Genomic DNA, 26,811 nt, shown 5'->3' with positions numbered 1-26,811 from the left:
CTTTAATCAAATTGAAATTTTGATTAATTTGATTAATCCTAGGATTAAGTTTGAAAACGAAATAAATCCTCATTAATCGAACACAAAATTTAATCCTAATCGAATAATTATTATGAAATGTTCGATTATCATAATTAATCAATTAAATTAATAGAGCAGTTTAATCTAATTGACCACCCTCTGGTGGAATGGCCCCCGATGGTTGACAGAATCTCCCGATTCTTGGCGAAAATCGTCCATGCGCAATAAATTGCCCCAGAAAGTCGAAAAATCGACTGCTTTCACGCAACATGGGATGATAATGACATCCTTGAGCGATTTTCATCGTTCCCTCGTGCCCTTCGAGTTATCGCCTACATGCCAAAGTTCGTAGAGCGACTCAAAAATAAAATTAAGGGAATTCACCCAGAATCTAACCAATGCTATACATTGACGCACCTAGAACTCCAAAAGGCAAAGGTCACACTAATCGCATCCACTCAAATGCGCTACTTCTCACTGATATCTCACTATTAAGAGAATCGAAACCCATTGATAAAAGGTGTTCAATCTTTGTTCTTAACCCATTCTTGGACACGAAAGGTCTGTTTCGTGCCAATGGTAGGCTTGCTAACTCAAGCCTGATGTACAATGAACGCCATCCTCTAATTATAGCAGAGAAAGCCCAACTTGCCACATTACTCCTCAATTATATCCACTTACTCATGCTTCACGCTGAACATCGCCCAGGAGTTCTATATTACCCGTCTTAAGCCCCAAATAAAGAAATGCATTTTCATGTGCAAGATCTGCACTATGCACAAGAAGAAATTGCGAACACAGATTATGGCAGCACTTCCACCGGAACGCTGCAACTTCGCTCTGCCTTTCACAGTTACAGGTGTCGACTTTGCTGGGCCTTTTCAGATAAAGGCGTCCATGCTAAGGTCCCCCACTCTAATGAAAGGCTATGTGGCTGTCTTTGTCTGTTTTACGACAAAAGCAGTGCACCTCGAGCTGTGTACGAATCTGACAAAGGAGGCTTTTTTCGCGGCATTCGCTCGCTTCGTCGGACGACGCGGCTTTCCATCAAAACTGATGAGCGTTAATGGTAAAACATTCATTGGAGCCCAAAGAGCCACTGAAAAGGAATTTGTGGATTTTATCAAACAAGTCTCACCAGAGATTGTACAAAGGTATGCTCCCCAAGGTATTAACTGGCAATTTACCCCTCACATGGGTGGTTTATGACAGGGATGGGCACATTTTTAGCCCGCAAAGTTAGCAAAGTGCGCACGGGGGCTAGATGAGGGGAATATCAGTTAACGGAGAGAAGGGCATAACAAGTTGCGAAAAAATCAATTACAGTACTTGTCCAATAAATTACGAACGAAGAAAAAAATAGTTCTAACTTTAATCATTAATAAAAACATAAATTTTGGCTTATTTTAGAAAAAAATTAGTTTTTATATGCTATATACATTAAACTTAAATTATTATATTTTTGTATTAAATCATATTCAATATTTTGTCGCCATATATATATATATTTTTTTTCTTTTTTTTGCTCTCGTTCGTAATTTATTGGACAAGTACTGTAAATTCCTCCGTAACTTAATGTTCATCGCAGAGTGATTGCGGCAATATTGACATTGTACACAAATTAAAGAGCGGAAGTTTACTTCATATCGGAATTATACAGTTGTGTGAACAAAAAGAGGTAAACATAATTTGCAGGGTTTACAGTTTCGCATTAAAATTTGTTTTTATTTACCTTTGCATGGTGGGAAATTCTAATCACTGTTAGGAAAAAATATATAAGTTATACTTGTATCTAAAAACAATTTTATTTAATAAGAAAACAGCAACATTTTAAAACTTCACAAAACCTATAGTTGTTCCTATTTTGTTCACACCACTGTACATGTGATAGATCAGTTAATTGTGGTGATGCCAGTTGTAAAAATTCATTTTAGTTACAATTGGGCAAACTTTTCTGAAATTGTGGGCTTTTATACGTACATATGCATATCTGCATATATAAAAAAGAAAAGATACTTGTGACCATTATATTTATATATTGTGTTTAAACATATTGCAGTTTCATTTAATGAAAATGCTTATATAAATATATGATTTGTGATATTTTCAGTTTAGTTGTTTTATCAAGAGGTTTTTTTCTACAATTGTTTTGTTAAATTTTAAAAATCTAAGTTGCCTCTGGAAATGTATTAAAATAATAATATGCGCTATAGAAAGGGAGCACATATTTTCAAAAATATAAGAAATCATCAAATGAAAATGTATTTGCGCGGTATGGCATTATTGATTGAGAGTGGCTAAGCACACAAATAGAATACAAACGCCAGGGATGGGCATAATAGCCCTCAGTGGCATTTTGCCCGTGCGGACACGAGTGCACATTTTGAGGGCTTGGTGAGGGGATCATCGCGGGCAAACATGAAGAGGGAAGTGAGAGCAACGTATTTTACCACTCCATATTTACAAATGAGAGCAACATATTTTCCCACACCATGTTTACAAATGAGAGCGCACGCATATATGGGAAGTTGCACTGTGGGTAATAACTGTAAAATTGCTTAACAATTTTAAGTTTCTTTGTAACTACTATAAATTTATAAAATGTAAGACAAATAACAAAAAGTATAATAAATATTTGATTTTAGTAATCATTTTTTTAATATGTCTTTATATCAGCATTTAAAATATATAAATTTGGTTTAATCTCATTTGCTATAGCGCCACGCATTATTGTACCAAGTACCAAAATTTAAATCAGATAACCTACTTCTTATTTTATATATAATTTTCGAAGCAAAAAGCTTCAAACGAGGTTATTTCTTTAAACTTCCTTATAAAAAGTAATTTCAATAATAACTTCAGTTTATGAACCACTGTTTCTTCAAACACATATGACCAAATGAATCTTACGAGAGCGCAATGTCACACCGCAGGGTTGCCAGGCCGAAATACTGTAGTGTAAAATTGTAAGGCAATTTTACAGTTATTACCCACAGTGCAACTTCCCATATATGCGTGCGCTCTCATTTGTAAACATGATGTGGGAAAATACGTTGCTCTCATTTGTAAATATGAAGTGGTAAAATACGGGAATCAGCAGTAAAAAGCTTTAAATCCCACTTCAAAAAAGTAGCTGGAAACTACAAATTTAATTTTGAACAGTTTACCACACTGTTAGTGCGAATTGAAGCCGTTCTCAATTCACGGCCACTCACAACCCTCTCGCAAGATCCCTCTGACTTCACAGCCCTAACACCAGGGCATTTTCTCAAAGGAGCACCCATTCTGGCCACACCTGAGCCAGGCGTGGGGTCGCTATCCTTATTAAATCAATGGGAGAGAATAAAAATTCTCCATCACGATTTCAGCCGCCGATGGAAGGAAGACTATATAAACGATCTTCATAAAAGGTACAGGTGGAAGAGTCCAGAAAAGGCGTCAAAGCTTTGAGATTGTGTTATCATCCAAGATGACTGTCTACCCCCTACCGAATGGCGGCTTGGTCGCATAGAAAAACTACACTACGGTTCTGACGGTCATGTGCGAGTTGTTGATCTCCGCACTCAAAGCGGTATGTTAACAAGACCGTTCGTGAAACTATGTTTTCTGCCATATAGTAACGAAATCGCATATAATGAAAAAACCGCCAATAATCCCGCAAACAAAATTTAAAAATCAAATAATTAATCGATAATCCCGCAAACAAAATTAAAATCAAATAATTAATCGATGAACCCGCAAATAAAACCTATTCGAAACTACTAACGAATCTAACCGCAATGCCCGATCTACATGACGACCCATTCTTGCCACATACCGTGGCACAATCGTCATTTAAATTTGCATGCAACAAATTTGTAATTATAATAACTTCTTTATACAGATCAATATGGATGTAGATATGCCCAACGTGCCAATGCCAACAGTGAGGTCCACCATTACTGTGCCACGCCCTGGGGCAGCTTCAGCGCCACGAAGCCCAGCGGCAAGGCCTCCTGCAACCGCTCCTCGTAGTGGTACGCGACCACTACCACCCTCCTCAGCACCAGCCGCGGAGCCTCCGCGCAGCCGATGTCCCCTGTGTCGAAGCTCTCATCGGCTACAGCATTACAGCATTTTCCGTGGCATGCAGCCCTTACAACGCCAAAAGGTTGCTCTGGCTCACGGACACTGCCTCAATTGTTTGGCGACGGCACACCACACACAGGAGTGTATGTCAGTCACCCTCTGCCAACTGTGCAACCGGCCACACCACACTATGCTGCATCGCACCCCAAAACGGGCCGCCATGCGTCAACGCTCCGCGGGCAGATCGCAGCAGACCAGCCGTCCGGGTCGGCAAAGAAGGCTAATAGCCCCTCCTCCAACCATATCGAGGCGAAATGAAGCATCATCACGGCGTCGACAGCCACGGTCGTCATACCACCGCTCCACTGGCCTCAGCAGTGTTGATGCCACGCTGCAGCAACTACAGCGACTGCTAGGCTAATATTTGCCTAGGGGGGCCAGGATGGCTAGATGAGTCAAATGATTTTTACATGAATTTTGAACACTATCTTATGATTTGAAATATAAGCTTTGTACATATATTAACTACTAGTACTGCACAAAGAGCGAAATAACGAAAAACCAGCAGAAATCACATTCACTCATATTAACACTTAAAAATTAATCAATAAAATTTTACATTTCACAATTCAAAAATATGAAAATACTCAGTACTATTTCTTTATATGGAACTTATTATTTTTTGCAGGTAGAAATTTCACTAGCAGAAACTAGCTGCTATCTCAGCTTTTTACGCTCTCAACATGTGCTCTTTTCTGCTGGTTTTTTGGGTTAAGAAATGCTTTTCCAGCATAAACTTTGCTAGCTAGTAATAGTTAGCAGTTATGAAAAACAATTAGTTTTTTTTATTTATGAATTTTTTTCACATACATAGGTATGTATACTGTTTATTAAATAAATATTATTATTATATACAGTGAATAAAAAAAACATGTACAGACAGATATTTTGACTGAACTTTTTTTTTACTTTTAAACTACTTCATCTTTTAAGTTGCAGCCAACAGTTTTTTTTTTTTAATTTTTTATAATTTTTATTCTAAACGAATTTCGATGTTATTTTTACTCACTTTTCCGCGGAAAGAAAAACTTGTACACTTACATTAGCACCACTTTAATTACAACGCTTGGACAGTTGCTTTAGTTTTATATATTTTCCGATATTGGCCTTATTTGAAATGACTTTAATATACCTTTATTGATTATTTTTGAAATTTTAAAAACCTCACTTACTTGTAGATGAACAACAACTATAAGAGCACTATAATGTATATTAAATAACCATTACTAAGAACAGTACTTCTGCTCTAAACATAACTCTTAAACATTGATGTTAAATTTCAAGATCAGTATTAGGTTTCTGCATACGTTGTATATGACGATATAATGGTTTAAATCATTTTGTAAATTTGTGTAAATTTTTCTATGATCACTTTTATTACATAACCTTTTTTGGTTTTCTTGATTAAATAATCAAACTTGCTATTTATTTACATTTATACAAATGTGAATAAAATATTATTTCTCTTTTATAATTAACGCGACCGATTCATACTGCTAACTTCTTTGGTATGCTCCTCAATTCCATTGGGAATATTTGCGTTTTCAGAGCTATCAGACACGTCTTCACTATCACTCGATCGAATATCTCCTGACATCTAAAAATATTCAAAAATATATACAATATTAATTTGATATTTATTTTAAAATTTTAATAAACTAATTACTGAACGTACACCTATGAAAATCAAATGGTTTAAAATATTGAGAATATGAAAACAAATGTGAAGCAATTCAATAACAGTGTACATTTCCATACATTTTGTCGAACATATGTGTTTTGTATGCAGCACGAGATACTGGAAATTGCAGGAAGCGCCAGAACCAGCATAAATTTCTGTTCATTGACTCAATTTGATTAATATTGACAATTTTAAAGATTAATTTAAAATTTATTTACTAACTAGTGATTAAACAAAATTATTACAAGTATAAATAGGAAATTATTCATATTAATGTATCAATAGCCAATGTAAATAAAAAACATACTTTGCAACAAAAGATGTAAAAATTACTTTAGAAATCCATAGTGTTTAAACAGGAACGATTTTTGTTAAGATTACTTTTGGTTAATTATTCAGTTAAAAACGTTCGTAAATAAATAAATTTATAAAATAGTTTTAGCTCTTCTACCTAATGTAATAATGCCCCGTTTCACAGTCCATACTTAAGTTGTGCTTACGATAAAATAGGAAAATAGTGTTTTACAGTTCATACTTAAGTTATGCTTAAGTACTTAAAATGGGAGACTAAAGCTGTGCTTAAGTAACAGCAGGTTTGATTAGTGAACCTTAAAAGTTCTTCTTGAGTCGTATAACTGTTGGAAATCAAATCTTCAAGTAGAAAACTGCTCAGTAAGGCTTGTAAAAGCGGACTTAGTGTAGATTGAATGTTGTATAAAGCAGAACTTGCTTTAAATAAGTCAGAGGTTATGAGAGCCTTCTACGAAAAAATCCAACGTCCTTGGGATATATGAAGTGGGAAGTGAAGAGGAAAGTAAATAGGGACACCCGCAAGTTCGCGTCCGTACCACTAATTTACTATATTTTCTTCTTTTGGAACTTTTGATAAAAGGAAAAGTCCTAAAACTCGATTACGATCTCACTCAAGAGTATTTGAAAGTGGAAGTAGGCAGACACAAATGGATTATTCATAAATCCAAATAAAACTGAGCTAGTTTTTTTACTAGGAGATACAATAACACGGATGTTATTCTCTATTCTTCATTCAGTGGATAGGATGAAGTACTTCGACCATATGGAGGTGGGGTCTCTAGTTTCAGACTACCAGACCATTGTAGCGTCTTTCAAGCAGAGGTGGGTGTCGTAAAGGTAGCGGTACATGTAACATATAGCTCCGAAGTCCAGCTTCAGAGGTGTACATTCATTTTGGTAGGCGAGTAGCGATACTGGCTTTGAGATCGACTGTCATCAGCAACAGTTCAGGTACTTTGATTTCGTTTATGGGTGCCCGGCCATAGCAGAATCGCTGGAAACTGCAAAGCCTCGCTAGGCAGGGCACCCTTACTCCAATTTCATCCGATTGGAGGCGAGTCTTACGCAACTGTGAGATTATTCTGGCCCAAATCCAATCGATGGCGATGAAATAGATGTTGTCTTATCGATCATAGTTTGTGAAAGACTAATGCCCACTGTCATATCAAAGTGTCTTTAGATCTGGGAAATATACTATCAATCAGATTTTTACCATCCGCCAAATCCTGGAAAAGACCTACGAAAGGAAGATCTTTTCTTCTTTTTTTAACTTTTTTAGCCATAAAAATTATGATTTCACTGTTTTTAGTCCAAAGTTCTGACAACACTGTCAGACATTAAACATATAGGATTTTAATTATAACTATACCAAGCTTAGTCAAAACCCCTTTATAAAAACCATAAGATAGGCATAAATATTTCACGTCTTTGGTTCGAGGCGTAAAGAGTATATACGGAACATTAGAACGAAAAAATTGTCTGTGAGAATTAAGATTCTGTAATATCATATATTTAAATTTGTGATAGGCTGTCCGATTTCAATGTACGGCAATAATCAGTTAAATCTTAAACATTACCTTGGAAACCAAAACACGCACAATTTTATGGAAATTCAGTTCTGTATATTTGCGCAAATTATGAATGTCTAGCTATCACAGGAGACTAAGTCCCCAGTCGCCATTTTTTTTTACAATTCATTACTACCATCCATTACACTAGTAAACATTGTTATGTATTCTCTTGTCACACAAGCTTTGAAGTGATTTTGACGTATGTTGGTGCACCCTCATTACAAATATATCTTTATATATATAAATCTTCTGACCGTGTGTTTGCATTTGAACTGCTCCTAAACGGATGGACCGATTTTGATGAAATTTTGTGTGTATGTTCAAGGAGATTCGAGAATGGTTTAGATTTACACTTTGGTCCACTGGAAAATGTTTTTTTAAATTAATTTTTCATTTGTAATTAATTGCTAATTTTAAATGTTTGACCGATGGATGGCGCTACCATCGCAGTATTCAATATTCAAACCTTAAATTGGCGTAAACGTGCATTAAACAAAACGATGCCAAAGTAAAAGGCGACATCTGTAGATCAAGTTTTCATATTGTGGACAGAGTTGTTCGTTCTTAAGTAATAAATTGGGTCATTCAAAAGATCTATGGGTAGCTATATTTTTTTCATATCTGCTAACTATTGGAGAGGGTATCTTGACAGGCAATTTACAATTGCAAAAGGTCTGGCATAAAAAATAGTGGCATAACTGAAGTGTTGATAAAAAGGTCTATTAAAATTTGAGATATACAGAAATCTTTTCGAAGCATTGCACAGAGCAATGCAATATTTAAGCGGGAACGATGAATACATGTATGCGTACAATTTCAAACTGATCCTTCCTGAAAAATATTAAAATTGCTAAATATTAGGAATGGTAGAATAGAACTGCAATCAAACGCACAATGCAATGAATTAAAACTGGCTCATTTATCATTCGATGAATAATATACCACGGGCATCTCAAAAGACTGATACCATAACCTTGCCAGCCGATTTTTTTGTCTTTTCACGCTTGAGAACCGTTTCTTAATATACAGTCCACTAGGCTGACAATCGATTGGACTCGATTGATTTCACTGATGCACAGCCCAAATTCAATAGTATTTTTACCCCAAAAACCAATTCTTTCTTAACGCACGAAATACTTTATGATTCATTTTTTTGTAAACTAACACAAGTTGCTTCACCAAAAATGCGATTATTCCTTAAATAATATTTATAATCTTACTAATAGAAATCATATAGATGGTATTAGTAGTACAACCTATGTAACAGCCACAGTAAAACTTGGGCGGGTCCTCTAGTACAGATATATATACATATATACAGATATATATATATACATATAAACATATATTCAATTACATATACATAGTTTTTTCTGACAACACATATTCATTGTCACAAATATAAATACTTGTAACTTCTTTAAATAACTTCCTTTATAACTGCATAACTATTGCCTCTGCCATTTTATTTTTGTATATCTAAAAGGGAAATTCCCCAAACTCATTAAAGAGCGAATATTTGTTCATTTACAAATACGGCAACTGATAGGAGATAAGAACTTTGAAAAAAAAACTGAATTATCAGAAAAAACTCGCGTGGAAATGTTTTGTGAACCAACCATATGACCATGTGAATAAACCATAACTTATAATGTCACAAAAAGCTTTGGGGTGTGATGTGTTTTTAAAAATCCATATTCTGGATTCTCATTTGGAGTTCTTTACGCCAAATTTGGGTGTGTGAGTTACGAAAAAGGAGTTCTATCACATTCTTCTTCTTTATTGTCGTAGACACCGTCTACGCGGCTATAGCCGAGTTTACAACAGCGCACCACTTATATCTTCTTTTCGCTATTTGGCGCCAATTCCAGATACTGAGTGGCAGGAACTTTCGATATTCGCTGTAGCCAACGTGCAATGGACGAAAACTCGTAACGTCGACTCATCTGTTTGTTATCGTCCATCCCACATAGCAGGACGGGAATAATGAATGACTTATAGAGTTTGATTTTTGTTCGTCGAAAGAGGACTTTATTTCTCAATTGCCTACTCAGTTCAAAGTAACACCTGTTGGCTAGAGTTATTCTGTCAATATCATCGGCGTATGCCAGTAGCTGTACACTCTTATAGAAGATTGTACCTGCTCGATTAAGCTTTTAACTTCTCAATAGTTTAAATCGGATTCGCCTTTTTTTGGCGTTATGCTTTCACTGGCATTCAGCAGGTTGGAGAAGTTTTCGCGCTACAATTGTAGTATGCTCTGGTCATCAGCCAGTAGATCACGCGGGGGGTTTTACAAGAGTATGCTTCGGTCGCATTTCGGTCTCTAAATTTTTTTAATGCTACACTAGAGACATATCTTTCGTCTATCTCCATTAAAAGGGGGATCACTTAATTGCGGCTCTTGCTAGGGACAAGAATGGCGCTCAGAAAACTTTCCTCACTTGCGTAAACTTCTACACATGGCTCCATCCTCCTCAAGACATTTCTTTAAGGGAAAAGAGCTTTAGAGGGAATGGATCGCAGGAGTGCTAGCAGATTATTGTCTTAGACTTAAAAGGACCTGTCAGAAACTAAATATTATAAGTATTTTTTTCTATTTTAAATAATAATTTCTCTATATGAAACTGATGTTTGTATTGCTTAAGAAAATATATGTTCTTGTTCAAGTGGACTAACTCCACACATTCAAAATTTGATATAAAAAAGTTAAATTTTATTAATCAGTATCATGAAATGTTAAATAAGATCTACTTTCAAGCCTTTTTGTTGCCAAATACTTTTTTTATATTCAAATTTATTTAACTTCAGACACTAAGCCACTGAGTTTTTTTTTTAATCTAGTAATTTCAAAGAAGAGAGGATGGAGTCATGTGTAGAAGTTCACGCAAGTGAGGAAAGTTCTTTGATCGCCATTCACTTGGGAGTGGCCAGAAACGAATCTTTTACATATGACTCAAGCAGCTCACGACTTCCGGTGTTTGACCAAGTATCCTCTGGGTAGCCTAAGAACATCCGTTTGAAGGCGAGCTAAAGTGAGAAGGCGAAACATCCCCTGCATAGGGTTGTGCGCTGGGTTTGGGACCCGCCACGTAAAAAATACCCCCAATGAAAAACAACAAACAGCCTCGGATGAGAGACCCCCCTTTTGATGACGACCATGGCAAACGAAATAAGGACTATGATTTGAGGGCATGCACCTGGAATGTCCGGTCCCTTAATTGGGAAGGTGCCGCTGCCCAGCTGGTAGATGTCCTCGTAAAGATAAAGGCTGACATCACCGCCGTCCAAGAAATGCGATGGACGGGACAAGGACAGAGACGAGTAGGTCCTTGTGACATTTACTACAGTGGCCATATAAAGAAGCGCAAGTTTGGTGTTGGATTCGTGGTGGGAGAGAGACTCCGTCGCCGAGTACTATCATTCACTCCGGCGAATGAACGTCTAGCCACAATCCGCATCAAAGCGAGGTTCTTCAACATATCGCTGATTTGCGCCCACGCCCCGACGGAAGAGAAGGACGAAGTGACCAAAGATGCTTTTTATGAGTGCTTGGAGCGCACTTATGAGAGATGCCCCCGGCCGTGTCGCAGAGGAGAGAAAACAGGCTGCCTACCTCGGCACGTTACGATCGACCACAACACGTGCGGGATGGGATAGATACCGAGAGTTGAAGAGGGAAGCGAGACGCATTTGTAGACAGAAGAAGAAAGAGGCCGAAATGCGTGAGTACGAACAGCTTGATAAGCTGGCCGACAGGGGTAATGCTCGAAAATTCTACGAAAAAATGCGGCGGCTTACAGAAGGTTTCAAGACCGGAGCATACTCCTGTAGAACCCCCAAAGGTGATCTAGCCACCGATGCCCAGAGCATACTTAGATTATGGAGGGAACACTTCTCCAGCCTGCTGAATGGCAGTGTACACATAACACCAGGAGAAGGCGAACCCGATTCCCCCATCGATGACGATGGAGCAGACGTTCTATTACCCGGCCATGAAGAAGTGCGAATAGCAGTTGCTCGCCTGAAGAACAACAAAGCGACAGGGGCCGACGGATTGCCGGCCGAGCTATTCAAACACGGCGGCGAAGAACTGATAAGGAGCATGCATCAGCTTCTTTGCAAAATATGGTCGGATGAAAGCATGCCCAACGATTGGAATTTAAGTGTGCTATGCCCAATCCATAAAAAAGGAGACCCCACAATCTGCGCCAACTACCGTGGGATAAGCCTCCTCAACATCGCGTACAAGGTTCTATCGAGCGTATTGTGTGAAAGATTAAAGCCCACCGTCAACAAACTGATTGGACCTTATCAGTGTGGCTTCAGACCTGGTAAATCAACAACCGACCAGATATTCACCATGCGCCAAATCTTGGAAAAGACCCGTGAAAGGAGAATCGACACTCACCACCTATTCGTCGATTTCAAAGCTGCTTTCGACAGCACGAAAAGGAGCTGCCTTTATGCCGCGATGTCTGAATTTGGTATCCACGCAAAACTAATACGGCTGTGTAAACTGACGTTGAGCAACACGAAAAGCTCCATCAGGATCGGGAAGGACCTCTCTGAGCCGTTCGATACCAAACGAGGTTTCAGACAAGGCGACTCCCTATCGTGCAACTTTTTCAATCTGCTGCTGGAGAAAATTATTAGAGCTGCAGAACTGAATCGAGCAGGTACAATCTTTATAAGAGTGTACAGCTGCTGGCGTATGCCGATGATATTAATATCATCGGTCTCAACACCCGCGCCGTTAGTTCTGCTTTCTCCAGACTGAACAAGGAAGCAACGCAAATGGGTCTGGCAGTGAACGAGGGCAAGACGAAATATCTCCTGTCATCAAACAAACAGTCGTCGCACTCGCGACTTGGCTCTCACGTCACTGTTGACAGTCATAACTTTGAAGTTGTAGATAATTTCGTCTATCTTGGAACCAGCGTAAACACCACCAACAATGTCAGCCTGGAAATCCAACGCAGGATTACTCTTGCCAACAGGTGCTACTTCGGACTGAGTAGGCAATTGAAAAGTAAAGTCCTCTCTCGACGAACAAAAACCAAACTCTATAAGTCGCTCATAATTCCCGTCCTGCTATATGGTGCAGAGGCCTGGACGATGTCAACAACAGATGAGTCGACGTTGCGAGTTTTCGAGAGAAAAGTTCTGCGAAAGATTTATGGTCCTTTGCGCGTTGGCCACGGCGAATATCGCATTCGATGGAACGATGAGCTGTACGAGATATACGACGACATTGACATAGTTCAGCGAATTAAAAGACAGCGGCTACGCTGGCTAGGTCATGTTGTCCGGATGGATGAAAACACTCCAGCTCTGAAAGTATTCGACGCAGTACCCGCCGCGGGTAGCAGAGGAAGAGGGAGACCTCCACTCCGGTGGAAGGACCTAGTGGAGAAGGACCTGGCCTCGCTTGGAATATCCAATTGGCGCCACGTAGCGAAGAGAAGAAACGACTGGCGCGCTGTTGTTGACTCGGCTATAATCGCGTAAGCGGTGTCTACGCCAGTAAAGAAGAAGAATTTCAAAGAAATAACATTTTTTTAAGCATCATTATAAAATGAAGTAAACGCTTATCCGAATATGCTTTGGAGCAGGCCTGCACTACTAATTAATAAGATTTTGAAATATGAACTACATATTAAAATATATTGTATGAAAACTTATTCTCTAATACAATAACTCACCAATCCTTTCTGTAAAGAATCAACAACAATTTTTAAAATCAAGTAAGTCCAAACTACATGTAGAAACAGTAGAGATATTAAAAGAGTGTTGAAAATATAGTACGCCGGGAACATTGGTAAAATATTTGGAGCTTCAACAGATGAGCTGCAAAATAAAAATTTATTTTATATGTATGTAAGTTAGATAAATTAATGTAAATAAATTAAGCTGAAATTATTTTTGTGTACGAAAAAATAATGCTCACTAGAATTTTCATTTAATTTTATTTTGTTTCATAAAGTAGTCTCCAGCTATCATGTTGCTGGCATTGCAACACTCACTTTAAAAACTCAATAACTTTGTAAAATTTACTTGTGAATTTACCGATATACATAGTTATCCAGTTCAATAAAAAACAGGGTCATCAAAAATTTATTCATAAAAAGGATAGACAGTTCATTTGTATTCTCTATCAGTATCAATACTTGGCGATTCCAAGAAAGCTATAATAAGAAAACATACTACCTAGTAAACTTCAATTATATTAAATTATTATTAAAATCTTGTCTAAATAAGATATATTATACTTGTATATATTATGCAAATACGAAGTGTGTTCAAAAGGTATCGCGAATTTTGTGTTTTTTTTTTTAAATTATTTATTTATTCATGAATATCTATTTTGTCCCCTTCAAAGTAATCCCCATGAGATATTATACACTTGTGCCAACGGTTTTTCCAATCTTCGAAGCACTTCAAAAAATCATTTTTTTTATCTTCTTCAGCTCCTCCTTCGATGTCGTCTTTATCTCGTCAAGAGAAGCGTAACGTCGTCCTTTCATGGGCCTCTTCAGTTTAGGGAACAAGAAAAAGTCACAGGGGGGCAGATCTGGGGAATACGGTGGCTGCGGCATCATTAGTGTGTTATTTTTGGCCAAAAAGTCGCGCACAAGCAACGATGTGTGTGAGCAGGGGCGTTATCGTGGTGCAAAAGCCATTTTTTGATCTTCCACAAATCCGGGCGTTTCTGGCGGATTGCTTCGCGCAAATTGCGCATAACTTGCAGGTAATATTCCTTATTGACCGTTCTTCCCTTTGGCAAGAACTCATTATGCCCCACGCCCCTGCAATCGAAGAAAACTGTCAGTTACGGTTCGCGATACTTTTTGAACACACCTCGTACATATACAATTTAAAATAAACTTGTAAGGTCTTTTTGCTCCGTACTTTCAATTACAAAAAAAAGTCTCTTATTGCCTGCGAAATAAGCATGGTCAATGAAGTTAGAACGCGATATTTTGGAAATCCACAATGCTGTCGTGGAAGCAATACGTCTAACAACCTCTATACATACATATATAAATTCGATTCACTTGAGTAGGTAAAAGTTTAATTTTTAAGATTCGAGTCTATGTTTCTTCATTTGTACATCGTGAAAGCTCCGCTTTTTTTTTGTAGCTCTTAAATTGTGGTAACTTTTGAGTCACTTACCTATAAATTATTCGTGGAAAGAAACCGAGTCTTGTTACAATCCATACAACAGTAAATATCGCAAATATAGAATCACACAATTTCTGATATTTTGCGTATTTTGTCAATTTTGCAGCCTAAAATTAAAAATATATATAATTAAATCAAATTAAGTCATTATATACTTGAGTGTTCTGAATTTTTGAAATAATTGCATAATTTGGGTTGCTTTGGCACATTGGTTAATACAAAGTTGAAAGAAAGAAATCGTTTGATTGGGTTTGGGCGCATTTACAGTTACACACGTGCATTTTTTTTTAATTATTCCTTTTTGTGCTAAGTTTCTGCTGAAGAGAATGTTAGGAGACAGAGAAATTTGCAGCGGCATAAGTATTGACATCGACTTGGGTAATTCCGTTATAAATATCGCTGAAGAATATAACATATCACACGAAACGTAAGACAACAGAAAATGAGGATCGTTTGATTTTGCGACAAATCAAAAAGGATCCCCTCAAAACGCCAAAAATGGTTGCTTTGGAATAAGAATAAAAATGTTTCCATTAGTGAAAGAACAATTCGCAGGCGGTTGAAAGAAAATATCTTTAATACATATGTATATGTATAGTAAGAACAATCCCTTTCATTATCCCTAGAAATAAAATTAAAAGGTTGGCATTTCGCAAAAAGCTTTCCTTCTCCCACGTTCCGTGTCATAAGAGCAAATTATTTAAAAAGATTTTGTCAGATGTTGGAGTTAAGCGTTTCAACTTGGCCACCCCAAATTCCAGATTTAAGTATAAGAGAAAATAAATGCTCGTATGTAAAAGAAACCGCTGATTTGTCGAGAATAAAAGTTGAAATCTTAACTGAAGTGATAAAAGCCTGAAAGGATATTTCAACTGATTACCTCCAAAATTTGGTAAATTCGGCTCCAAATGATTATAAAGGCAAATAGTGGTTTTAGTTTTTGTTAATTTAAAGTTTAGAAAGTTATAAATAAAGATAACTTTTATTTAAACGTTAAAAACGCTATGTAAAAAAAACGTGTGCCGCTCATTGAATTGTCATATACTTGGTTATAATTGAAAACAAAACTAAATAAATATGTATAATTCCAAATTATTATCTTATTACATAAGTATTATATAAACTGCTATTATAAATTTATTTTCCAAAGTAATGAATAAACAAAGAAACACTTTGCCATATCAAAATACTTATGCCGACGTGTGTATGTAAACACATTACATTATTGTTATTTTTTCATATTTTCAAGAAGAAAACATATAAACAAATGCATAAAGCCATTCTAAGTGACATAAGACGCTTAAGTAAAGAGAAAGTGTTTATATGGTAATTGCAAATATGATGATTTAATAATATAAAAATGCATTATTAGTTAATATTGAATTACAGTAGCGGTAGTGTTCGGTTTGAATTTAAAGCGCGATTGTAACCTATGTATATGTAATATATATATAGGTATACTAGCTGTTACCCTGTGTGCCTCGCTACACCTAAATCGATTAAAACTCTTAAGGGTTTTTACTCTGTGTTCTATTTATTGTTGTAAAACTGTTACTTATTTATAAAACATATTGGTATACAACATTTTTGGTTTTTCCACCTGGCGCGTAAATGAATAAGCACCTTGGTGTTCCCACTCTCGAGCATGCGACGAACAATTGGCCGTTGGAGAAGCACGGTTCTTTCAAATTGACGCCGCACACTTGAAACGTTTGCCCTTGCGATTTGTTGATGGTCATCGCAAAGGCAAGACGTACTGGGAACTGCAAGCGCTTAAATTCAAACGGCATTTCCGTTGGAATCATGGGAATGCGTGGTAAGAGTACGACATCACCTGCTGCCTTGCCATTTAGTATTGTTGCTTCAATCAAATTTGGCCACAATTTTTTGACTGAAAGCCTTGTGCATTACACAAAGTCGGTGGATTCAGATTTCGTAGAAGTATAATGGGTGAACCGACTTTCAGGACCAAACGATGCGGTGGCAGACCGGGGGGATCCAAAGAATTCAAGAACTCAGTTGGATAATTGACTACTTCATCTTGATTCAAAACGCTATCAATCGATATATATGTTGTAGCTTCTCCTGGCAGTTTTTCTTGAATGGCAAAATTGATTTCGTTGACGTGTACACTTTTTGGTGCCAATAGTCAACCGTCAACAGTTTTTAAATCATCAAATGATCTTAGTCCGCGCACGTTGACTAATAGCAGACGCAAATAGAAACATTCGGCGTTGTTCGGATGGATGGTGTAAATGCGTCCTATGCATCGGTTTTACGGACATTTGGATAACCGTCAACACGCTCCCCTTGCTTTCGTCGTTGAAATGTTTTCGATGATGGATTCCAAGTGAAATATTGTGGTATTTCGGAATATAGCAATATTCTTGCAAATTCATCGGTTTCACACAACTCGAAAAAGGTAGTAAGTGTTGTCCGCGGTGGTCGTGCTGCGCTCTGTTGTATATTGTCTGCAGTGAAATAAACGCGTTGACCATTTTCGAGATGAACTGTCAAATGAAGAACAACGGGATGCCAGTCGTGTATTGGAAACGATAAAATGCGCCATACCGCTTCGTTGCTGCTTATATAACGGCCCATTTGGTATTGCTGAATTTCATCGATTGCCTGATAATCAGCCACTCCGAAAACTGCCATATCACTGCCCTTATTTACGTATTTGCAGATGTATTTAATCGATTTGACAGAGTTGCAATATTCTACATTGATGTGCGCTTCGAAAATTTTTGACAACTATGGTGAATACGGCACGACCCAACGATTATCAACATCAACGTCTTGATCCCGAACTTTTATGACCGTTGAATTACCACCATCTTCAGCGGATCGACGCCGATATAATGGATATCCGTCATTTCCAGTGATTGTATCATCAACTAAAGCTCTAGGATAGCGCTTTGAACACTTATTGTCAATCATGCATGGTGACGTTGGATTAATAGCGCCTCAAGGGCCGTGAATCATGTTTTTTGTTACAACGTCGAACAATTGTGGGTCGATTGCTTCATCTGGAATTTCCGCTGAGATGGCTTTGTCAATTTGATCTGGTCGTATTTTGCGAACTAACCAAATCAAGATGTGTGCATGCGGTAATCCTCTTTTCTGCCATTCGATCGAGTACATCCAGCATCGAACTTCTCCAAAAACACAAAGTTTCACAATTAAATCCATCATTGCTTTTTGCTTTTCCCTGAATACACGTGCTGTCAAGTCGTGACGATCAGTTGTTGATTGACCGGGGAACAAATGACATTTGATGTCATTCCACTTGGGATTGCACGTGAACGTTATGAACAGAACCGGTCTGCCGTAATGGCGCACATACGACATCGCATCTTGCGCATACTCGTGCATATGGCGCGGACTGCCGATGTATGTGGCTGGCAATATTGTCAGACGTCCAATGCTATTCACATTTGCATCATTCATTACGGCGTCTCTCAAATGGATGTACTCTTCAGAACGCAATTTCGCTTGGTTGAATCGAATAAAGTTGACACGTTCGGTCTCGATCTTCGCATACATGTCAACCAAATACTGATGGAAAAGCTTGCGACATTTCAGGATGTAGTTATCTTCTTGCGGACGAATCATTATTCTGTACGAATAGAAGTTCATCGCACTGAGTTTGTTCGGTGTTTCTTGGCCTATAAATGAACAATACACAAAATATTGAATCGTAAGTAGCATTTCTTCTCAGAAATTGTACTTTTTTACCAGTAGTTGGATTTATCAATCGCATATTGATGTGATAGCCGTCATCACCTCTCCACAATAATATCGTATATTGTAATGCATCATAACTACGGTGTAGCTCGGAAACACGCTGAAGTTGTTCGTTTCTACGGTGCAGTACAATATCTCGCGATTCAAACTGTTCGCCAACAATGACGATTGCCACCTCATCGATTGTTGGTGCGTTGAATCGTCTGGCATGCTGCCCCATCGGCATTTTGTCTGCTCTGAAGACGATTCGATGGTTATCAGACGGCATGCGGTCCAATGCGATTTTGAACAATCGAATCAATTCATTGTGCTCATTGAGAAATCTTTGCAAATTTAGTACGATTTCTCGCCTTGTGCCGGTCGCAATTTTACATTGTTGATTTAGTTGGTCAGTTTCATTACCGATGAAATATATTTGCAAAAATTGATAGTCGGCATCGACAAATGGTATGAGCGAGCCTGCTCGATGGTATATTTGTCCCTGAATCTGCAGAATAAAAATGTCAAATGTCTCACTGGAAATTCCATGCAAAGTAATCACCTTGAACGTCGGCATAAATGGATCTCTAATGATCTTTGTGGCACCAAAAGAAGTCATTTGAAAGCATGAATTGTACGCTTGTATGTTCTGCAAGAAATGCTTAGACGTCGGCGATTCTCCAGTGAGCAAGGAATGTAATGGTTCTGGTGGCGGTTCCAATGCAGGCAGTTTCACTTTGCCACTGAAGCAGCACATGCCAGCTGTTTCTCCTCGAAATTTCGCTGCATTGCAATGCGTACAAATAATATCCAATGCTCCGATGGCACCATGCAGGCTGTAGTCGCAGTCAGGATCGTGGTGAAAGCCAACATGTTCCATTTGATCGCGAAGGCGGACCGGAACTCGGCCTTGACGGTAATTTGGCCGTTGATTGTCGGCGAATTCAGCTCTAATCTGTGTACACCGCTCTACCTCGGGCAATCACTTGAGCGCGTTGCTCTTCGCTGTGATTTCTTCTTAATATTGACATTCGACGTGAATCACTCGTATGCCTGCCAACCGTATTACGTTGGCGCAGTCGAGGCATTTTCTAGAGTATGCATATTTGAAGTACATAAATAAAAATGTAAAAATTAACCTAAAACTACATCTTAAACTACACTCGCATATGCAATAAGACCCACCAACAGTGTGCAAACCGCATGGAAGCACTAACGAAACAATAACAATACTCACTTGCTTTGTGTGTGTTGCACACAAAATCGGTTCGAATAAATGTAGCAAATCGATGGAATTAAATCTGGAAAAAACACACAATGTTGAAACACTTTTTTTTTTACACACACCGCGCATTTTCAAGCGACAATCGAACCGCATGGTTCACATACGAAACAACAACAATACTCACTTGCTTTGTGTTGTACGCAGAATGTTAATCACGTTGAAATCAGAGAAAAATACACATAATTTTAGAATATGTCAAAAGAAAGAACAAAAAGGCAAATACGCTCAACATGCGATGTCATTGTTTTTTATTAGTTGTAAACATCCGCCAGTTGTTTCTGTTTATTAGAAAGGAATTAAAAGGCATTTGACAGGACTACCAATCTTGCGGCAAAACATTATTTCATGAGAATTTGTATAGGCGGGATGTATCATTTTATTTTATTTTTTTTTTGCTAAACGCGCAATGATACACACATTAAATTTCTTATGTGCACCCTCCAAACAGACCCCAATCACCCCTGAAAATTTCATTGAAATCGGGCAAGCCGTCTAGGAGGAGTATGCGAACAGGAAGTTTTGCCACTTAATTTTATATATATAGATATACCTATAAACAAGTGCTCTGTGCACGTTTTTTAGCAACTTAGTTTCTTTTGCGTTTGTGCTTCGTTAAGGGAAGGCTAAGCTTTTCATGGTAAAAAAATTTTACTTTTTTGCGAATTTATTTCTTAAATATGGTTTGACTAATTTTATTCGGACCTTTTGTACATACACGCATTTTTCTCAAAACTACTTTTTCAAATTCCGTGTCCACTGTCATTTGAAAACTACTTAATTTAAAACTTTGTACATATTTAAGAAAATGTCCTTTGCAAAAAATGTCCCAAGTTGAGTAGACGTGTGTTTGTAGTGCTCGTCACGAAAATGAAAAAAACGAAATCAAGAGCAACGCGTCGCGATAAAATTTTGCGCCAGATTGGGCGAAACAGCTTCGGAAACGTACGCTAAAATTGTAAGAGTGTATGGTGATAGCGCTCTTAGTCGTGCCCAGGTGTTTCGCAAGCTCACAATGGTTGTCTCCGCGCGCCCCCCGCCCGAAAAAAGATCGCATGAGCAAGTCGAAGGTGAAAACGATGATTATTGCCTTTTTTGATAGCCGTGGAATCGTCCACAAAGAATTCGTTCCACCGGGAAAAACTGTGAATCAAGTCTACTATTGCCAAGTACAATCTTTTGTGAAAACGAGTCAACAGGGTGCGTCCAGATATCGCTCGTAATTGGATCCTTCATCACGACAGCGCGCCGTGCCACACCGCCCTCAGCGTGTCCCAGTATTTGGCCTCTAAAGGATCGCCGTGTTGCAACAGCCGCCTTATTCGCCCGACATGTCATTTTGAGTCGATTACGGACATCCAGAGGGCCGTGACGAGGGTACTCGCGGACATCCCAGTCGAAGCGTTCCAGAAATGTTACGAAGCATGGAAAACGCGCTGGAATCACTGTATAGCTGCCCAAGGAGACTACTTTGAAGAGGATGGCAGAGTTGTAGAATAATTTTTAATTATATGGTTTTATGGAATCAGTCTCATTACTTAATTGTCATACCTCGCAGCTACGAATACGCCTAATTTGCTTTCACTGAATCCATGCGAATTCGAAACTTCTATTATCAGACTTAATTTTGACATATCGAAATAACCTGCGTAGAACAAGAAATTTGAATTCTGATAAATAAAACAGAAATCGTTTACATTCAAATTGAATTTAAGTACGAACAAAATACATATGAATCCTTTAACTGCCACTCTACGAATTTTGAACTTACGTTCGGAATGGTTCGAATAGTTGATAGCAATTTCGTATCTTTCCCGACAGTATAAGATGGATTGCTGATTAAAGTGGAGTTATTTGAAGATGTCGGTAGCAAGTTAGCGCAAGAACTGCTCGTTGAAGGAAAATAATAAGTAGGATTATATGACTGTTTATACACTGAATTTGCTCAAAATTCACTATTTGTCTTATTTGGTTTTTTTGTTATGTGATTACATTAGTTCACCGTTATTTGTAAAACCGTTAATCTCCGCACGTGTTTATTTCAGTATTTGCTGTTTTTTTTTTTGTTGTCAACAAAAATGAAAGCAGAAATCGTAGCTTTATATAAAAATTATACCGAATTTTAATTCATTAACTCGAAAAAAGGGCAGTGCATTCCGAAAAAAGTAAAACCTCGTCACGAACGACAAATTAAACGGATGTGCGTTAGTGATCGCTTTCAACATGGAGGAACATTCAATGCAATATTTTACGAAACTATTGGTGTAAAAATAGCTACACGTTCTATGCAAAATGTCCTACATAATCTATGATTACGAGGGCGACGTCCAACCAAAAAGCTACTTCTCATTATCCGATTGAAGAAACAGAGACTAGGTGGGCAAAATCACACAAAAATTGGACTACATCAGATTGGGGAAATGTTATTTTTTCCGATGAATCCAAATTTAATTTGTTGGAACCCGAGGGAAATGCCACAGCGCGTCGTAGGAAAGGGGAGCGTTTGTTTGGGCCACCGTAAAGCATTCGCCCTATTTAACGGTGTGGGGGGCTATAACCAAGTTTGGTGTTGGCAGCTTATTATTCCAAAGGATCTGAGAATGCCGAAAAATCCATGGGAATTTTGAAAGGAGTTTTGACAACTATTGAACAGCTGTTCGAATACACTCAAAAAGTTTATTTTCAGGATGTTTCAGCTCCTTGCCATAGAGCCAAACTGTATCTAAAGCATAAAAATATTGACACAGATTTTTCAATAATTCATTACAAGCACTCCCAGGATACAAAACAAAAAGATTTTTATGGAATTGAGTCTGTTTCTAAAAGAAATGGAGAAAATTATTGAAGCTGTGTGCAATGAAGAAATTAATAAAGATTATCTTCAACGCTTGTTTGAATCCATACCTAAACGAATAGTCGAGGTTATTAGGGGGAGGGGGTGTTCTACAAAATACTGAGAATTTTTTTATACAAAAAACGTTATGTCATATAAAACATAAAATTTGTAAATAACTTGTTTAAAAATTACATAATTGTTCATAATTCTTTGGTTTGTTATGTGTGTATTTACATTTTTCACTAAAACAAGTTTATATAAGTTTTCTTATATAAAAATGTTTCATGTTTCAAGAATCAAATAAAAGTGGTTAACTCTCAAGGAAAAATATTTACCTTAGGATAACATGAATCTAATTTTTGCACTATATAAAGCCACTCGCAGAGTGTATTGTTGGCTACCAAAATGAAAAAAATATCTAAAATGAACACAAAAAATGTATAAGTGCAAACCATAACACTGACTTTGCTTACACTTAATACTCATGTATTGAACATATATTACTGTGTTTAAATGAGCTCCCCTTACCACCCCCTCACCATATTCTATTTGAGAAAAACTGGCGCACCCTAGCCCAACTCACCACACCTGAGAATAAAATCACTGTCAACAACTGAGACGAACGCGCACGTAGACACCACACTTACGGACACCAGCAACTAATAAAAGGATCATAGCTTTTGTTTTCACTGTTGCTCCTCGTGCTCTAAATTTCAACCTTCAATAACTTTAACAAAAAAATGAATTTTGGCTAAATACATATTTATATCACGGGGTACGCGTATTTTCAAAATGGGAGATTTTTTGAAATTTTCATGGACCCCTTGACGTGGTATACTTGTACATATTCCACAATTCAACCAGCAAAAAAGCAACACACAATCGAGCGCGAAACCAAAATACATACTACTGTGATCAAATTGAAAGGTGAATTTTCAATTTATATTTCGCGTGTTTTTCGAATCGGTAAGTTGGTAGTACTGTTAGTGACATCTATGCTAAATTTTACGTCAAAATATTCATTAGTATTTGAGATTGGCGTCGTTTTGCGAGGCTGTAAAAGTGAATTCTTCGATTTTTACTATATCTGAATTTATTGAACAAAGAAGTGCGATAATGGACCATTGGTTATTCGTGATAATTTCACCACATTTTCAACTAATATCCTGCTACAACCACCGCATTCGCCTGATTTACCTTCGTGTAATTTCTGGCTATTCAGCAAATTCACGTGACCAGTCCGAGGACACCGTTTTGATTCAATTGAGGATATAAAAGCTGAATCGAGGTATGCGTGATGGCCATCACAACGTTTTCCAAGTGCTATAATGACGGGGAAATTCGTTGGCATAAATGTATTACAGCGGGAGGGGATTACTTGAAGGAGATGAAATGGACAGAATTCACCTTTCAATTTGATCACAGTAGTATCTGCATATTGATATACCATACAAAAAGTAAACGTACGTATGTATATACAAGCGTATTCTACTTACTTTCCTAATAAATGTGATTGCATTCTATATTTTATATATTAAAAATCACATACACATTTACAAATATGTACATAAGAGGACAACAGAAAATACATATTTTTCCTATTCCGTTTTCGCGCCCTATCTCTATTGCGAACAAATATAAACACACTTTCATACATACATACATACATACAACTGTCTATGCTGTACCCTATTTACATACATACATTGGGTCAATTAGATATTGCACTTTTGCATAATTTAAAAAAAAAGTAGTCCATTATTTTGAAAATAAATAAAAAGATGCGGTGAAATTACCAGTACTATAAATTATAAAAACATATTCATAGTTTATTCAAATCTAAAAAACAAAAACGCAACTTAACATAGATAAATAACTGTACATATATTTACATATACACATATAAACATATTTAAAGTCCACATTGACAGTTACCCGGCAATATCCCTTGTTCTTACGCAAACAATAATAAGCAAAATTGCGTACAAAAAGCGAATTGATCTCTTCACCGAACTCTCAATTGCGCAAAACATACGTACCTACATACGTATGTACAAACATACAAGTCCACGTATTAGGGTGTACTTAAATACAAAACATTTGGACATCAAATGTATTAATAAATAACAAGCGCGGTTTTTTAATAGTAATTGAAAATTGAAACATATTAGGTTGTCCCTTCCGCTTTTTTGCTCTTTATTCAAGGCTCTATAAAAAGTGTCACGGTGATCGGATTTAGTTGAAATATGCGCCGTTTCGTTCAATAATCTGTTTCCATCTAGACGGCAACTTTATAAAACCCTTCTCGTAGAATCCCCCTCCTTATTTGCGAAGAACTCGGACAGCCACTTTTCACAAGCCTCTTTTGAGTTCAACTTTACATCAACAAGGGCGTTCGCCATGGACAGAAACAGGTGGTAATCCTTGGCGCTATGTCCGGGCTATATGGTGGATGCGATAAAACCTCCCATCCGAGCTCCCGTAGCTTCTGACGAGTCATCAAGGAAGTGTGTGGTCTGGCGTTGTCCAGTGAAGCAGATACTATTAAAACAAGAATGCTAAATTTCGAGTTCGTGCTGCTTTGTGAATTCCTGCGCAGTGTATTGAACAACGCCAATAATGCAGCCAAAACTTTACAAAAATGCGACCTTCAATTTGGGCGAGGCAAGGTTTTAGCAAAGGTCAAAGCAAAGTTGCAAATTTATAGAAATGATTTTGAATTTTCAAGTGGAAAGGCAGTGAAACTGCAAGAAAATATGGTATTGATACCCATTTTCAACAAAAAAAGTGCAAAGAAAAGTTGAAAAACATATTAATGAATTAGCAGCTTACTGATTTCCAAAGCGAGAAATATTTTCTAAGACCAACATTTTTATTACAATTAAAACAAGTTCATTATTAAGAAATATTCAGATATAAGACGTCATAATTTTTTACTTCAATCCTTGTTGCATAAGGACGAATTTTCGCGATAGGTAACAGCTCTTGTTTTTTATGTGATTGTTTGTGTTGGTTGGTGGCTTTATATGAAGAAAAATATAGGCCACATATGCTACACATCTTTTAATTAAGTATGACTCGACACTAGGGCAATAACTATCATATGGAACGTATTTCAGATGGGATGATGCTTGGAGATTTAATAATATCTGTAGTAATAATGAAGCAAACTTAGCGTCGTTGTCTTTTGAAATGTGATGTCACAAAGCTTTTGACCCCCTTGCTCTTTATCACACAATGTCACTTCTGAATGATACCCTCCCCCCCTTCAAGGTGTGACGTAATTTATGGATGACCCCCAATAGCTCTTATTAAGAAAAATAAAGGCTAAAATTTTCAATGCAAAAATACAGGAAAAGCCAGGTGACTTTCGTGCAGCAATGGGTGGATCACAAATTTCAAAAGCAGATAAGGAATACGAAAATAGGTTGCAAAAAACTTTTGAATAATACTCGTACAGATAACCAATTTTTTAAAAACTTAAACAAAAAAATTACTGATTTAGGTTTGAACAAAGAGCAGATATACAATGTGGATGAGTCTGGCCTCTTTTAGAAGATTTTGCTTCTTGTGTGTAAATCAGCAAAGAAAGAATAACCTTTCTTGCTTGTACGAATGCGCCAGGTAATCATAGAGTAAAATTAATTGTTATTGGGAAATTATTGAATCCACGCTAACTTACGAATTTTACGGATTTGCCTGTTATATACAAAGGAAATAAAAGTGCTTCGACGACCTTGGATTCATTTGAAGAATGGTTTCACAAAACATTTGTTCCAGAGATGTGTAGATATTTGCTTTCAAAATTTATCTTATCAATTTAAAATTTCCTAAAACTGTAGGTAAAAAGAGTTTTTCCTTTGTAAAAATCTTCCCGAAAAGGCTATTTTACTTAGAGATAATGATCCCTGTCACCCGAAAGTTAAAGAGAACTGATAGTCAAATATTTGTAATGTGTTTTCCTCCGAATGGTACTGCTCGAATATCAACTACAAAACAAGCCTTTTAGGTCACATCGTTCGGCGAGGAAAATCAGTAAACGAAGCATCAGCTTGAAAGACACAAAATG

General features: G+C 37.3%; 3 protein-coding genes across 4 annotated transcripts in view; all 3 read right to left on the bottom strand.

The window, feature by feature from the left end:
* Nucleotides 1-26,811, bottom strand: part of LOC125778137 (uncharacterized) — a 598,414-nt gene that overhangs the window by 252,292 nt on the left and 319,311 nt on the right. The window lies entirely within an intron of this gene.
* Nucleotides 5,497-26,811, bottom strand: part of LOC105226359 (ceramide synthase 6) — a 76,371-nt gene continuing 55,056 nt past the window's right edge. The window contains exons 5-7 of the mRNA XM_049454683.1: nucleotides 14,890-15,005; nucleotides 13,419-13,563; nucleotides 5,497-5,746 (exon numbers count right to left, since the gene is read on the bottom strand). Of these exons, the coding sequence (XP_049310640.1) occupies nucleotides 5,624-5,746; nucleotides 13,419-13,563; nucleotides 14,890-15,005 (384 nt within the window). The 3' untranslated portion in view covers nucleotides 5,497-5,623. The remainder of the gene's footprint in view (nucleotides 5,747-13,418; nucleotides 13,564-14,889; nucleotides 15,006-26,811) is intronic.
* Nucleotides 15,012-23,519, bottom strand: LOC125778131 (uncharacterized). 2 transcript variants are annotated; one of them, XM_049454657.1, is made up of 3 exons: nucleotides 19,187-23,519; nucleotides 18,637-19,132; nucleotides 15,012-18,566 (listed from the first exon to the last, which is right to left on the bottom strand). In XM_049454657.1, the coding sequence occupies exons 1-3, from the start codon at nucleotides 19,502-19,504 to the stop codon at nucleotides 17,866-17,868; spliced, it is 1,515 nt and encodes a 504-aa protein (XP_049310614.1). In that variant the 5' UTR covers nucleotides 19,505-23,519; the 3' UTR covers nucleotides 15,012-17,865. The 2 variants fall into 2 exon arrangements, with proteins under 2 accessions (XP_049310614.1, XP_049310613.1); XM_049454656.1 differs by having other exon boundaries at nucleotides 18,637-23,519.

This window comes from Bactrocera dorsalis, chromosome 4, assembly GCF_023373825.1.
Source record: "Bactrocera dorsalis isolate Fly_Bdor chromosome 4, ASM2337382v1, whole genome shotgun sequence".
Classification (NCBI taxonomy): Eukaryota; Metazoa; Arthropoda; class Insecta; order Diptera; family Tephritidae; genus Bactrocera; species Bactrocera dorsalis.
Note: the sequence above shows the minus strand (reverse complement) of the source record. Positions and strands in the feature narration are given on the sequence as shown.